General features: G+C 46.2%; 1 protein-coding gene across 1 annotated transcript in view; it reads right to left on the bottom strand.

Annotated features, from left to right (window-relative positions):
* Positions 1-17,192, bottom strand: part of LOC115086658 (cullin-9-like) — a 582,584-nt gene that overhangs the window by 319,397 nt on the left and 245,995 nt on the right. The window contains exon 13 of the mRNA XM_029592817.1: positions 5,801-5,906. Within this exon, the coding sequence (XP_029448677.1) occupies positions 5,801-5,906 (106 nt within the window). The remainder of the gene's footprint in view (positions 1-5,800; positions 5,907-17,192) is intronic.

Raw genomic sequence — 17,192 nt, 5'->3', positions numbered from 1 at the left:
TTTGGAAACTTTAAGCAACTCTAAGCATTCATCAGGGAAGGTTTAGAGCTTATCCACTGCCCTACCCACTCGTAGCTGCACCTCAGGAGACTCCCATTCCCGAAGGAGCAGCAGCTTGTGCATAGGATGGAACAGGAATGTTCTTGGAGGAGCCCTAAGTCCCGCCAGGACCGGGTCCACGTTAGCTGTCATAGAGGCTGTAACGGTATCCTCAGGTGGCACTTCAATTCCCAGCTCCTGCAAAATAAAGGGAATGAGTGGATCCAGCTCTTCCCTTTGGAACAAACGAAGAACACGTGGGTTGTCACCCTCGAGTGGAGGACCTGGGAGCAGCAAAATCAGAATCCTGATCAGGATCAGGGAACATGGATGCTTGAGGGGGGTCCAGGAGGGGGAGGGACCCCCGGCACCACCCTGATCCTGATGGAGCCCTGCCCATCTGGCACCGCAGGAGGCTGCGGAACAGGCATCCGAGGGATTTTCGCTGGAGGGGGACCTAGAGGGGGGTCATCCTCTTCCTGCAGGATAGCCAGATAGGATTTGTGCATTAAAAGCACAAAATCTGTAGAAAAATGAGGTCTAGACTTCCCGGGAAGAGGGGGAGGGGAGGATGGGTCAGGGATCCACTCCGGGGAATGCACGGGACTTAAGTCAGGGGGAGAAATAGGCGAATCAGGCTCTCCTCCTTCCTGCAGCCCCGATTCAGAAGAGAAACCTGCTCTCAAAATGGCCGCCGTTCCCGCAGTTTGCCGTGCAGGGAACGGCCTGGCCACGCAGTGAGAAGCCCAACCCCGGGTTGCTGGTCTCGTTGCTGCCGCGGAGGGACCCTCCCCACCCGGCAGGCACCCAGAGCAAAGCCCATCGTGGGAGAGCAGTGAGGCAGGCTCCCTGCAGGCTAGACACACATTTGAACGCGGCATGATAAAAGAACAGAGCTGCTGTGGAGAAGGCAATCAGCTGCACCGGGCAGCACCGGGCTGCACCGGTGAGCAAAGCAAGCGAACGAACCCTGCACGCTACCTTCCTTGAAGCAAAGCAGGGGTAAAAGTAAGGCTGTGTTGCTGCCAAATCGTTCTTCATTTATTTATTTTTAAAGCAATTGCAGGGGAATGAGCTTCCCTGCCAGGAGACCCGAGGAATTAAACGACTCGGGGTCAAAGCAGCCAGAGAGGGGGAGTGACTGGACCACCAGTATCGCCCCAAACAATAAAGTCACCGGGAAAGGGAGCCTAGGCTGAATAATCAAGGGGCAAGCCCCTCTAGGAGACAGAGATGTCTCCATGAAAGTATTTTTTTTTGTTTTGCTTTTAAATTTAGCAAAGATTTATTTATTTATTTATTTATTTAACAGTTTTTTATACCGACCTTCATAGTCGATAACCATATCGGATCGGTTTACATTTTAACAAAGGGTAAACTGAGGTAACATAGGTAACATAGGGTAAACATAGGTAATATAGGTAATATAGGTAACATGAGGTAACATGAGGTAACATGAGGTAACATAGGTTACCTGTTGTCCTGCAACAGGACAACTATCTTTGAGTTCAAAATTCACTTTATCTCATATATATATCTGGCTTTGGTTAATATTTATTTCTACGTTAAATAGTTATACTGCTTATATTAAATAATATAATTCTTTATTTATTACCAGTTAAACTATTATTTTAAGTTATCATTATGTTAAATTGTCTACCAGTTATACTGTTCCATATGTTCTACAGTTCCATGTAAAGCTCCGCTCTCTGTTGAGCAGTTCTTTGTTCTATGTAAACCGGAGTGATTTGTAGTCCCTACAAGAACTTCGGTATATAAAAAAATTAAAAATAAATAAATAAATAAATAGGTAACATAGGTAACATAGGGTAAACTGAGGTAAGATAGGTAATACTTGCTTGATCTTGCCAAACTATGAGGAGAAAACCCCCACAGGGAAATGGAAACTACAGAAGAAAGGGAACCGCAGGCTCAGCTGCCTGCATCTGCTGGAGACAGACAAATACTGAAGGGATGCAGGGTAGGTTCTGTCCTGATAAAGGCTCAACCCACTTTCTGGACTGATCCGGGTACGTACAGGGAACACAGATCCTTGCTATGGATTCTTTTCTTTTTTTTATGATAAGTCAGACTGCAGGTTTGCACCTCCGCCATCTGTAGAGACAGAGAAACACTGAGGGACTGCAGGAGGCACCTCGGCTTAAGTAACAGTGTCAGTGAGACTCTCTCTGTCTCCATCTGCTGGAGGGGAGGCAAAACCCAGGAGTCTTAATTGATCTGGGTATGTACAGGGAATGGGCCATATGGTCTTTTTTTTGCTGTCAAGTTCTATGTTTCTATGTATTCTTTTTTTTTTTTTAATTTTTAATTTTGCATTTTCATTATAACAAAATGGTATCCATTGAATATAGATGATCAAGAAATCAAACTTATGATAATTACATTTCTTCCACTATCAATACATCTTATATTCAAAATAAAGAAATTTCATACACAAACAATAGCTCTAGAAAGCAGACGAAATAATGAGCAATTACATAAGGAAATCTGTAGGGAGAAAAACATCCCCTAAAGAACAACAATTGAAATATTGAGTTCAACTGGTATCATTTACTACTGCTACTGATTCTACAGCTACATTCTCTTGGGTAATTGAATCTAGAAACACACGGAGCTGTGATGTTTCAAAAAATATATATTTCTGCTGTTGGTAAGTGACTTCGCATTTGCAAGGAAATCGCAACAGCATTTTCCCTCCTTTTGCTTCAGTCTCTGATCTTAGGCCTAGAAATTTTTTCCTCTTATCTTGTGTCAACTTTGAGAAGTCGGGATATATCCATATTCTATCACCATGGAAACTAGTCATCCGATTACGCATATAAGCTTTAAAAACTGTTTCTCTATCTATTGCAAAAGAGAATGAAACATGTAAAACAGACCTGTTATTTATAACAGTGTTTGAATCAGATTCAATTATCCCTGTTAAATTTAAAGATAATTCTTCCTTTTCATTTTTACCAGGTAAGTTTCCTCTAGATGGAACATAATATATCTTTGAAACAGTAGGAATAGCCTGTGAGGGCAATTTCAAAACCTCAATCAAATATTCTCTAAACATATCATAAGGGGAAATTAAATCATGTTTAGGGAAATTTAATACCCTTAGATTTAAATACTTCAGGGTATTTTCCAATGTTTCAAACCTTTTTTCATACACTATTTCTGCTTTCACATATTTCTGCTGATATTTTTCCATCTTGTCTAATCGATTCTCTATTTGAGTTACTTTAGCATCGGAATTTGATATGGATAATTCAATATTTTTAAACCGTTGATTAGAGTCTATAGTAATTTTGGTTAAATTCACTAATGCAGTTTCCAATGATTTTATTGCCCCCCAAAGAGTGTCCATTGTTATTTCTTCAGGCTTGGTCAAAGCAGGATATAGACTCCCAGATGCTTCTATTTCAAATTCCCCACTTGTAGCTGGAACTCCTTCTCCTTCCTTTTGCATCAATGGATTTAAAATTGAGAAATCAGAGGTAATGTTTAAAGGTGGAGGAGGAGTGCTCGGTGCGCTGGGGCTTAAAGATATTTCGGCCATTAATCCCGGTGTTTGCTCTCCACCAGAGGTTAAAGCGGCCAAGTCCTCCGGTTTTAACCCAGATGCTGGGGTGTAAAAAGTAGATATCAGGGGCTGGGAAGTTTCCGGTATGGGAGAAGATGCAGTTATCTCCTTTACCTTTGCCTTCCGTTTTGTGTGAGGCATACTACTAATTGGAAATAACAAATACCACCTGATCACTTCTTAAACCTTTTTCTCAATACGTTTTGCTGCTTTCAAAAGTGAGTTGGAGGCTTCAGATATATATTCGAGGAAAAAACAGTTCAAGGTACTTACTATTACCAGGTCTTATTGGTATAGCAAGAAAGCCTTTCCGGCTTTCTTTCCGGCTTATTGGTATAGTAAGAAAGCCTTTCCGGACCCTTACTGATTCTCCTACACCAAATACAGCAAGACTGATCGTCATCTTCTATTAAACTGATATAGACATTAACAACCACCGCAACGTTCTACTTCTTGTTAATCTTCTATCATCCTCTTCTTCTACTCCCAGTTAGAATCATCCCTGTTTTATTGTAACTTCTTTTTCTGAGCACTTGTTATAATTTGTTATAAGTTGTAATGTATACGCTCAAGTTATAGTTATTTATTGCTCTCCCCTTGTTTTATGTAAACCGACATGATACGAACTCCGTGAATGCCGGTATAGAAAAAAAACACAAATAAATAAATAAATAAATAAATAATAAATAAATAGTCCGATCGAAAACTTTTCCAATAAATTTTCAACAAAGCCGCGCTCCCCTTTGGCGCGCACGGCTTCGGCGACGCGCCGACGCGCCTAAGGGGTCCAGTTCTTATACCTCTCACTGGTCGCAGTCGGATGACGTCAGGAAATGCGGAAGTCCTTGTAGGGGCTGGAGAACCCTTAGCCCTCTATTTGAAATTGAAGAGGCAATTTTTCAGTAGCGTCCACCCTCCGATAGGCACTTCAACTCTCCTCCACCTCACTTGAAGCGCCTAAGGGGTCCGGTTCTTATACCTCTCACTGGTCGCAGTCGGATGACGTCAGGAAATGCGGAAGTCCTTGTAGGGGCTGGAGAACCCTTAGCCCTCTATTTGAAATTGAAGAGGCAATTTTTCAGTAGCGTCCACCCTCCGATAGGCACTTCAACTCTCCTCCACCTCACTTGAAGCGCCTAAGGGGTCCGGTTCTTATACCTCTCACTGGTCGCAGTCGGATGACGTCAGGAAATGCGGAAGTCCTTGTAGGGGCTAGAGAACCCTTAGCCCTCTATTTGAAATTGAAAAGGCAATTTTTCAGTAGCGTCCACCCTTCGATAGGCACTTCAACTCTCCTCCAACTCACTTGAAGCGCCTAAGGGGTCCGGTTCTTATACCTCTCACTGGTCGCAGTCGGATGACGTCAGGAAATGCGGAAGTCCTTGTAGGGGCTAGAGAACCCTTAGCCCTCTATTTGAAATTGAAGAGGCAATTTTTCAGCAGCGTCCACCCTCCGATAGGCACTTCAACTCTCCTCCACCTCCCTATGTATTCTTTTAAATGACCACCACAGATGTGCCTCAAACTTCCCCGGCACCCACAGACGATTCCCAGGCTCCCCCAGCACCTGTGATTCACAGATGTGCCCTAGGCTCCCACAGCTACTTCCGCTAAACAAGGCAGGGTATCATGGGGAGGGTGTATGTCCAGCCAGATCGCTACCTTGTTTTTCCTCAGTGTTTAGACTGTGTAGGAATCACGTCTGGCTGTGGGCATCCAGATTTGCAGACATTTTAAGCCATAGTAAATATGCTGGTTATGCAGCACAGATGAGTTTGGAGAACATTCATTAGAAGTAAAAGTCCAACAAACAAGCTGTCCAGTAAAAAGCTCTCACCTACAATTTAACACAAGAAACATACCACAGCAAACAAATATACTGAATTTTAGACAACTGAGAAAAAGTAGAGGAAGTGTGAGAAACTTATTGTGCCGAATGGAAAAGGAACAGATGACTGGAGAGACGAGCTGGAACAGGTCTAAGCTCATCAGGTAAAACACCTTGGGGAGGAACTTCTAAGTAATATGGTCAAGTGTGAATCCTACGAAAATACTTAATTCTATAGAATTACTGCGTAACCAGCGACACTGCCTCATGAGTGCTCAGCGAGGACGTCAGAAGGCTGAAAACTCTCACAGCCCTGGTAGTCCTGATCTGATATCACATCTTACCTCTCGGTCATTACTGTGAGCCGTCATGGAGGATAAACAGGGCTCAATGCTCTCGTGCCAGGGCAGCAGATCATCCTGGTAATTATCCAATAACTTGGTCAGTATCCTGAGCAAATAAAAGACAAAAAAAAGGATCAACAGGTTACAGAGGGAACAAAATAATTGAAACAGCACAGCAGAGAACCAGTGATGTAACAGCCTGAAATTAAACTGGGCCCAGCATAGGACTAGAGGTCCAACAGCATGTATCCAGACTAGGCCTAGAACAGAACCAGAAAAGTAATAGTGTGTAGCCAGACTGTGCCCAGCAAAGAACAAGAGAAGCAAAAGAGTGAAGTCAGATTGAGCTAAGCACAGAACCACAGAATTAACAGCGTGAAACCAGACTAAGACCAGAAAAGAAGAGAGAGACCAAACTCCGGGACATCAAACACTACATGTCACCCAATGATCCCAGCACACTACTATATTACTTATCTGTACAGTGCTACTAGAGGAACGTAGCTTTGCGACCATCCATGCAGATTGCACAGTGTGTAACCAGACTGTGACCAGAAAGGAAAAGAGAGACCAAACTCCGGGACATCAAACACTTCATGTCACCCAATGATCCCAGCTCACTACTATACTACTTATCTGTACAGTGCTACTAGAGGAACGTAGCTTTGCGACCATCCATGTAGATTGCACAGTGTGTAACCAGACTGTGACCAGAAAAGAAAAGAGAGACCAAACTCCAGGACATCAAACACTACATGTCACCAAATGATCCCAGCACACTACTATACTACTTATCTGTACAGTGCTACTAGAGGAACGTAGCTTTGTGACCATCCATGCAGATTGCACAGTGTGTAACCAGAATAAGACCAGAAAAGAAAGAGAGACCAAACTCCGCGACATCAAACACTACATGTCACCAAATGATCCCAGTACACTACTATACTACTTATCTGTACAGTGCTACTAGAGGAACGTAGCTTTGCGACCATCCATGTAGATTGCACAGTGTGTAACCAGACTGTGACCAGAAAAGAAAAGAGAGACCAAACTCCGGGACATCAAACACTTCATGTCACCCAATGATCCCAGCTCACTACTATACTACTTATCTGTACAGTGCTACTAGAGGAACGTAGCTTTGTGACCATCCATGCAGATTGCACAGTGTGTAACCAGACTAAGACCAGAAAAGAAAGAGAGACCAAACTCCGCGACATCAAACACTACATGTCACCAAATGATCCCAGTACACTACTATACTACTTATCTGTACAGTGCTACTAGAGGAACGTAGCTTTGCGACCATCCATGTAGATTGCACAGTGTGTAACCAGACTGTGACCAGAAAAGAAAAGAGAGACCAAACTCCAGGACATCAAACACTACATGTCACCAAATGATCCCAGCACACTACTATACTACTTATCTGTACAGTGCTACTAGAGGAACGTAGCTTTGTGACCATCCATGCAGATTGCACAGTGTGTAACCAGACTGTTAGAAACCGGCTGAGTGGGAGGCAACAAAGGGTAGTGGTAAATGGAGCTCATTTTGAGGAAGGGGTTTTATTAGTGGGGTGCTGCAGGGCTCGGTCCTTTTCAACATTTTAGTAAGCAACACTGCTGAAGGATTGTTGGGACAGATTGAGAAATCACTACTTGTCTGATAATTTCCTTTTCTTTAAGATGGGTCAGCTGGATTCAGGTCCAGTGGGTTATGCACCTCTGCCAGCAGATGGAGAAGGAGCAATCTGACTTCACAGTATATATACCCCCACAGTGACATCAGCCCGCCAGTATTCTCTTCAAAAGCAACTATGGACCAACTAGCAAAAAACTTGCTTAAACAGATAACCATTTCAATAGCCAACAGGCAACACTGAGATCAGAGATTAATGTAGGAACATTAGTCTAGGAACTGGACTAACACTTACCAGTAATCCCTGTAACAAGTAATCACACAGGAGGACTATACTAGAAACATTTGGCAGCCAAGAGCAAAAAGCTGGATTCATCTGACTGCCCTAAAGAAAGAAAATTGATTATTACCTGCTAGTTTTAGTTCCTGTAGTACCACTGATCAGTCAGACTCCTGGGTTTTGCTTCCCCTCCAGCAGACGGAGACAGAGAAAGTTTCACTGACACTGCTTCATAAGCCCCAGTGCCACCTGCAGTTCCTCAGTATTGATCTGTACCCAAGCATAAAGGAGAAATCCAGTAGAAAAGCCAATGCAAAACTAACTATGTAAAAAGATTCAAAACTACCTAACTGCTTGAAACAAATTTGTATGCATAAGAACGATACTACAGCTGAACGGGCAACTCTCCACCTCCTCAAATTGGGCGGGTTCTGGACTGATCCGTGGTATTACAGGAACGAAAATTAGCAGGTAAGAACCAATTTTCCTTTCCCTGTACGTACCCGGATCAGTCCAGACTCCTGGGATGTATCAAAGCCCCCTAATTAGGTTGGGACCTGGAGAGTCCCGCTCACAGAACCGCCAAAGGAAGGAGAACCTGAATGTCCAACATCCAAACGAAAGTGTCTCGCAAAGATATGTAGCAACTTCCAAGTCGCTGCCCTGCAAATCTCCTGAGGAGATACCAATTGCGCCTCCGCCCAGAAGGCCACCTGCGAACGCGTAGAATGAACACGCCTACCCTCCAGAATCTCCCAACCACTAGTAATGTAAGCAGAAATAATCGCCTCTTTCAACCAACGTGCAATAGTATCTTTAGAAGTTTTGAAACCTTGCTTTGGGCTGCTCCACAAACTAAAAAGGTGGTTGGACCTCCTGCAATCATCCATTACCTCGAGATAGCGCAATAGAGCTCGTCGAACATCTAACCGCTTGAGCTCCTTCGTATGGGAAGCGGATGCATCTACCGTTAGAAAGACTGGAAGTTCCGCTGTCTGGTATACGTGAAATGCGAAAACCACTTTCGGCAAAAAAGGCACTGTCTTCAATGAAATCCCTGAATTTGAAATTTGAAGGAAAAGGTCCCGACAGGACAAAGCTTGCAACTCCGAAATCCTTCTAGCCAAACATATAGCAACGAGAAAAACCACTTTGAGACTCAAGTCCTTCAGTTTTCTCTCCGCAGAGGCTCAAAAGGCGCCGCACACAAACCTCGGAGGACCAGATTAAGGTTCCTGGATGGACAAACTGTTCTGACCGGAGGCCGCAAATTCTTTGTTCCTCTGAGGAACCTAATATCTGGTTGAGCTGAAATAGCGGAACCCTCGATCTTACCATGAAGGCAGCCCAAGGCCGCCACTTGTACTTTAAGGGAACTAGGAGACAAGCCATTATTTTATTTTATTTATTTTTATTTATTTAAAAATTTTTCTATACCGTTGTTAAGTTAAATACCATCACAAAGGATTACAGAAGGGCACGATAAAGAGAAATATGGGTGGTATAGATTACAAATTACTCGTGTGCCATCATAGCGAAACCTTCTTGAAGAAAGGACAAAATGTCAGGGATGGAGGGCTTGAGAGCATGGATTCTGTGAGCAGCGCACCAGGACTCAAACACCTTCCATACTCTAATGTAAGCCATATTAGTGGACTTTCTTCTGGCTTGCAACAAGGTGGTTATGACTGATTCTGGATAACCTCTACGCCTCAACCGCCGCCTCTCAAAAGCCATGCCGTTAGACAAAAGTGAGCGGCCTGGACTAAAAATATGGGGCCCTGATGAAGGCCTGTCAGATGACCGACGTGAATCTGCCCATCCACCCTCAAGTTGATCAGATCCACAAACCATGGTCGCCGAGGCCACTCCAGAGGACCAAGATCACCTCTCCGTGATGTTTCTCTATGCGATGCAACACCTTGCCCACTAACGGCCAGGGAGGAAACACAAAGTAGGGCCCCCTGTGGCCAAGGTAGATCTAGAGCATTGACGCCTTTGGCTCCGTGCTGACGCCTCTGACTAAAGAATCGAAACGCTTTGGCATTCTGACGAGTCGCCATTAAATTCACGTGAGGAGATCCTCACCAATTATGAATGAGCTGCATCGCGGCTTCCGACAATTTCGATTCGCCTGGGTCCAACTGAGTCCGACTCAAGAAATCCGCTTGAACATTTTCGACCCCTGCTATGTGGGACGCAGCTATTCGCTCTAGGTATGTCTCTGCCCAAAGAATTAATTGTTGTGCTTCCCAAGCTACTGCCTGACTCCTGGTTCCGCCCTGCCGATTGATATAGGCCACTGTCATCACATTGTCTGAAAGAATCCTCTCCGAGCAACCTTTTACCAAAGGTAAGAACTCTCGCAAAGCTAGACAGTCCGCCCTGGTCTCCAATCGGTTGATAGACCATGCAGATTCTGTCGCAGACCAGATACCCTGGACTGAATGGTGTTGACAAATTGCTCCCCAGCCAGAGCGACTGGCATTGGTAGTAGCTATCATCCAGTCCGGAACCTCAAGGTCCATCCCACGAACAGGTCTGGGAGTCCAAAGCCACCAAGACTCTCTCTGGCAATGCCCTCGAGAGATAACAGCAGTTGAAATTCCTTTGAGACCGGGTTCCAATGAGCCAAAAGCACTCTTTGTAACGGCCTCAAATAGAAAAACGCCCATGGGACCAACTCCAAGATTGAAGCCATCGAGCCCAGAACCTGCAAATAATCCCACACTTTGGGAACTCACAACTGCAACAACCGGCAAATTCGACTCTGCAGATTGAGAACTCTCGCCTCTGAAAGATAAGCTCTGCCGAGCAGAGTGTCGAACCAAGTGCCCAGGTACTCCAAGGACTGAGTCGGTGCCAAATGACTCTTTGCCACATTTACCAGCCAACCAAGAGACTAAAGAACATCGAGAACTCTGCTGACAAACTGATGACAGAGAGCCTCCGACTTTACTCTGATAAGCCAGTCATCCAGATATGGGTGCACCAGAACCCCTTCCTTCCAAAAAGCCGCTGCTACCACCACTATTACCTTGGTCAAGGAGCGTGGGGCTGTGGCCAGTCCAAAAGGAAGGGCCTAAAACTGAAAATGTTCCCCCAAGACCATGAAGCGAAGAAAATGCTGCAAGTCCGAATGGATGGGAAAGAGGAGAAAGGCCTCTGTGAGATCCAGGGAAGCCAGAAACTCTCCCTTGCGAATTGTTGCTAGCACGGACCGAGAAGTCTCCATGCTGAAGGGCAGAACCTTGAGGGCTGCATTCACCTTCTTCAAATCGAGAATGGAACAAAATGTGCCCTCCTTCTTTGGGACCACAAAATAGATGGAGTAGCGTCCTGTGCGAACCTCTGCCGAGGGAACAGGGATTACAGCCCCCAAGCACTGGAGAAGATCTAGGGTCTCCTGCACCACAGACTGCTTGCTCATGGGACCACCAGGAGAAATTTGAAAAAGTTTGCAAACAGGCCGAGCAAATTCTAAAGTGTAGCCATATCTTACCACACTCAGAACCCACTGGTCCTTCATAATCTTGGCCCACTCATCGTAAAATTGAGTCAAACGACTTCCTATAATAAGAACAACAAAGTGGACCGGCCTCACCTCATTGCAAGGGCTTACCTCCAGCCGCAGACCCTCCTGTGGCTTCACGAAATGGCCTTCAAGAACCCCAAAAGGACTGCCCCCAGGACTGACCTCCAGGAGAGAACTGCCTCTGCGACCCAGGCTCAGCCCTCGAGGGTCTTGATCTTCTATCAGAACAAAACCAAGACGGCACCTGGAAAAAACGCTTGAATTTAGGCGTATCCTCGGGTAAGCGGGAGACCTTATTATCCCTGAGTGAATGAATCAAATGCTCGAGATCCTCCCCAAACAAAAGCCAACCGTGGAAGGGCAGCAAGCCTAACTGAACTTTGGAGGACACATCCACTGCCCAGTTTCACAACCAGAGCAATATTCTGGCCGCCACAGCCGAAGCCATAACACAAGAGGAGGTATGAACCAAATCATATAGCACATCTGCCCCATAAGCCACTGCGTCTTCGATCCGCTCAGCCCTGTCTGCATCCTCTCCAGATTTTGGCAGCTTTCCTGAACCTGTTGCACCCAGCGGAGACACGCATGCTGCATGAAACTAGTACAAATCGCCGCTCTCAAATCTAAGGCCGAGAATTCAAATATCTGCTTGAGGTGCACCTCTAACTTACGATCCTGCACCTTCTTCAACGCCACGGATCCTACCAGGGGGATAGTGGTTCTCTTAGTGATTGCAGCCACCGCAGCATTGACTTTAGGAAGAGAAAAAGACTCCAAGTCCTGTTCAGGCAAAGGATAGAGCTTTCTATGCTCCTACCAATTTTTAAGCCAGCATCAGGAGTCCTGCATTCTGTTTCAACCAGCCACCTAACCGCCTTGTGGTAGGGGGGAAGGACGTCGGAGGGCCCCTCATCCCATCCAAGACTGGGTCCACTCCCTCCAAATCCAGGTCCTCCTGAGGCATTTTGACCCCCAAAACCTGAAAGGCCAAAGGAATAGAGCATCCAGCTCCTCCCACTTAAACAGTTGCGCCACTTTCAGGTCATCGGACTCAGGAACCAAAACCACCGGGTCGTCACCTTGACCCCCATCTCTGTCTGCCGGATCAACTGGACCCACCAGAACCTCCTGGTCAGGTCCTTCCCTGATTCTCTGGGAGCGTTGTCGGACCCCTCTGAGTTCTCTCTCCCCGAGCAACCCCCCGACAGAGGGCAGAGAATTCTCTGCACAGGGGGAACCCATAGCCGGCCTGAATTAGTCTGAGCAGAACCGGACCCAGCCCTCTCCACGGGCTGGGCCGGCAGAGACTGGGCATGTGTAACTGCACCAGGAAACTGCTGCCTGGCCAAATAAGCATCATGGAGCAATAAAATAAATTCAGGGGAAAAAGCTCTACCTGCTCCAGCCCCCCCCCCCCCCCAGGGCATGTGGCAGACTCTGGCAGCAAAGGGCTTTCCTCCCCCTCCAGCCCCCCCCCCCCCCCGACCGTCCCCAAAGTCGATCGAGATGGGGACAAACGCGGAGGACCCTTCCCCACTCTCCTCAATGGTGTGGGAAGAGGCGCCAAAAAATCCGACGTGGTTGCCGCTCCCAGACTGGCCAGGCAAAAAACAGCATCCAGCCCTGAGTCCAGGCATGTTTCCTGCCCCGAAATGCCTGACCTGTGACTCTGCTTTGTGGCCGTAGGACCGGAGGTGCCCTCCCCTCCCTCAGCACAGCTGACACAGAGCACACTCCAATTGAGCCGTGAAGAAGAGCCACACACAGCACCATGGGCCATCACGGCGGGGGTAAGCTTCCCCTACACAGGGAGACCAAAAGACACCAAAACCACAGAAAAAAGCAGTCCCCGGACCAAACGGCCCTTCTTACCACCACACAGAGGGTAGGAGGTCGCCTGCACAGCTGAGCCGTGCCGCTGCCTGACAGAATGAAAAACCTTTTTTTTTTTTCCTCCAAGTAAAAAACTTTACTTCCCTGAGACCCACAGCCTAAGGCAAGTCTCAGAGATAGGAGGATAAACCCCCACAGAGCCTGCAGCCGCCTGAGCAGCCTCATAACGGAGAGGGATCTGGACAATCAAATTTACATCCCACAGGAGCACAGACGAGCACACAAATGGATAAGAACATAAGAACATACGAAAATGCCATACTGGGTCAGACCAAGGGTCCATCAAGCCCAGCATCCTGTTTCCAACAGTGGCCAATCCAGGCCATAAGAACCTGGCAAGTACCCAAAAACTAAGTCTATTCCATGTAACCATTGCTAATGGCAGTGGCTATTCTCTAAGTGAACTTAATAGCAGGTAATGGACTTCTCCTCCAAGAACTTATCCAATCCTTTTTTAAACACAGCTATACTAACTGCACTAACCACATCCTCTGGCAACAAATTCCAGAGTTTAATTGTGCGTTGAGTAAAAAAGAACTTTCTCCGATTAGTTTTAAATGTGCCCCATGCTAACTTCATGGAGTGCCCCCTAGTCTTTCTACTATCCGAAAGAGTAAATAACAGATTCACATCTACCCGTTCTAGACCTCTCATGATTTTAAACACCTCTATCATATCCCCCCTCAGTCGTCTCTTCTCCAAGCTGAAAAGTCCTAACCTCTTTAGTCTTTCCTCATAGGGGAGTTGTTCCATTCCCCTTATCATTTTGGTAGCCCTTCTCTGTACCTTCTCCATCGCAATTATATCTTTTTTGAGATGCGGCGACCAGAATTGTACACAGTATTCAAGGTGCGGTCTCACCATGGAGCGATACAGAGGCATTATGACATTTTCCGTTTTATTCATCATTCCTTTTCTAATAATTCCCAACATTCTGTTTGCTTTTTTGACTGCCGCAGCACACTGCACCGACGATTTCAATGTGTTGTCCACTATGACACCTAGATCTCTTTCTTGGGTTGTAGCACCTAATATGGAACCCAACACCTGAGGAAGGGCTCCTGGCAAGACAAGGCCTACAGCTCAGAAACTCTCCACACAGAACAAATTGCTACAAGAAACACCATTTTCAAGGTCAGGAACCGCAAGGTCAGGTTACACATCGGTCTAATCGTAGGGCCCGCTAAGAAATCGAAGACCAAATTTGGACTCCATAAGGATACTGAAAACCACAAGGTAGGACGAAAATGTTTCACTCCTTTCAGGAAACGGGCCACATCAGAATGAGCTGACAAGGAACCACCATTCACCTGGCACCTGAAACAGGCGAGAGCCGCTACTTGTACCTGTAAGGAATTAAGGGCCAAAATGAGCAGGATCTTGGCAGAATGAGGAAGAGTACCTCGATCCTCACACCAAGTCTCACACACTCACCAAACTCACACATAAGCTAAGGAAGTGGAGAACTTTCTAGCTCTAAGCAAAGTGGAAATCACTGCCACAGAGTGTACACTTTCAGCTGTCGAGCCCTCTCAAGGGCCATACCATAAGACAAAATCGAGTAAGATCTTTATGAAGAAATGGACCTTAACTTAGCAGGTTCCCGTGTGTCGGAAGTTGAAGGGGAGAATCCCCCAGGAGCCACTGCAAATCTGCATTCCACAACCTCTGGGCCAATCCGGAGCAACCAAGAGCACCATCCCTCTGAGGCGCTCGATAGTTTGGATTAATCTGCCCAACATGGGCCAAGGAATAAAGGCATACAGCGGTTTGTCCTCCGTCTATTCCTGCACCAGGGCATCTATTCCCAATGACTTTGGATCTTTTCTGCGACTGAAGAATTGTGGAACTTTCACATAGTTAGAAGTCACCAGGAGGTCTAGGAATGGGGGACCCCAGCGATCCAGAATCAGCTGAAACGCTTTGTCTGACAAAGCCCATTCTCCCGGGTCCAGACTCTCCCTGCTCAGAAAGTCTGCTCTTACATTGTCTTTTCCTGCAATATGTGAGGCTGAGATCATTTGGAGATGCACTTCTATTTCCTGCGACACTTGCTGGCTCTTGGTTCTTCCCTGCTGATTGATGTAAACCATGGTCGTGGCATTGTCAGACATTATCTGGACTGACAAACCCTGCAACCTGTCACTGAACTGCAATCATGCCAACCTGATTACCCTGGCTTCCAATCGACTGATGCTCCAGAGAGACTCTTCTGTATTCCAGCGCCCTTGCGCCATCACTTCCTAATAATGAGCTCCCAACCACGGAGGCTCGCATCTGTTGTCAGTTCTAGCCAGTTCGGTGGTGCTAGGGAAACACCCTTCCGTAGATGATCTGCCTGCGGTCACCACTGCAGTTGGGCGGAGATGTCCATTGGCAGGAGGAGCTGAATCAAATAGTTCTGAGACTGCAGGTTCCACGGGACAGCAGGGAACATTGAAGAGGATGCATATGTGCCCTCGCCCATGGGACCACTTCCAGGGTCATAAGAACATAAGATATGCCATACTGGGTCAGACCAAGGGTCCATCAAGCCCAGTATCCTGTTTCCAACAGTGGCCAATCCAAGTCACAAGTACCTGTCAAGTACCCAAACATTAAACAAATCACAAGCTATTATTGCTTATTAATTAATAGCAGTTTATGGATTTTTCCTCTAGGAAATTATCCAAACCTTTTTAAACCGTTACACTAACTGCTGTAACCACATCCTCTGGCAATGAATTCCAGAGCTTAACTAATCACTGAGTGAAAAAGAATTTTCTTAGATATGTTTTAAATGAGCTACTTGCTAACTTCATGGTGTGCTCCATGGTCCTTCTATTATCTAAGAGATTTACATTAACTTGTTCAAGTTCTTTCATGATTTTGAACATCTTTATCATATCCTCCCTCAGTCGTCTCTTCTCCAAACTGAACAGCCCTATCTTCTTTAGCCTTTCCTCATAGGGCAGCCATTCCATGCCCCTTATTTTGTTCGACGTTCTCTGCACTTTCTGCAGTGCAACTATACCCTTTTGATTTGCAGTGACCAGAATTGTACACAGTATTCAAGGTGCAGTCTCACCATAGAGTGATACAGAGGCATTATGACATCCATCCTTTTATTTGCCATTCCCTTCCTAATAATTCCTAACATTCTGTTTGCTTTTTGATTGTGACAGCACACTGAGCCGATGATTTCAATGAATTATCCACTATGATGCCTAGATTTTTATCCTGGGTGGTAACTCCGAATATGGACCTTGATATCATGAAACTACAATGTTGAGATTACTACCTGATAATCTCCTTTTCCTTAGTGTAGACAGATGGACTCAGTACAAATGGGATAGTATCCGCATGCTAGCAGTTGGAGACGGATCTGACGTCAGCACGGGGTATATACCCCCACAGAAAGCGTAGCTATTCAGTAATCTTCCTTGCAAAAGCTGTTATAGATGTGTGTACTGACGCTCAGTGAAAAAGTGAAAACAGGATTCCCCTGACCGATTGATAGGAGCTGGAGACCGCCAGCAGACCGAACCGGAAGGCGTTGACACCTAGTATAGTGTACCCTCGATTAGCAAGAGATGACCTGGCTTACCTTGCATCGGGGAAACCCATGTACGCAGGCAGCTGGGTGGGATGCTGAGTCCATCTGTCTACACTAAGGAAAATGAAATTATCAGCTAAGTAATTTCTCCATTTCCTAGCATGTAGCAGATGGACTCAGAACCAATGGGATGTATAAAAGCTACTCCCGAACCCGTTGGGAGGCTGCCCGTGACCCACTTAGTACTGCCCTTGCAAATGCCGTGTCCTCCCGAGCCTGAAAATCCAGACAGTAGAATCTGGAGAAGGTGTGGATGGAGGACCATGTCGCCGCCCTGCAGATCTTGGCGGGTGACAGCATTCTGGTTTCTGCCCAGGATACTGCCTGGGCTCTGGTTTCTGCCCAGGATACTGCCTGGGCTCTGGTAGCAGGCAAGCCTCCGCCTTGACCTGTAGAGGCGGAGGCTTGCCTGCTTCTATGTAGGCCGCCTTGATGACTTCCTTGA

Source organism: Rhinatrema bivittatum, chromosome 3, assembly GCF_901001135.1.
Source record: "Rhinatrema bivittatum chromosome 3, aRhiBiv1.1, whole genome shotgun sequence".
NCBI lineage: Eukaryota > Metazoa > Chordata > Amphibia > Gymnophiona > Rhinatrematidae > Rhinatrema > Rhinatrema bivittatum.
This window is presented reverse-complemented; position numbering and strand designations above follow the sequence as displayed.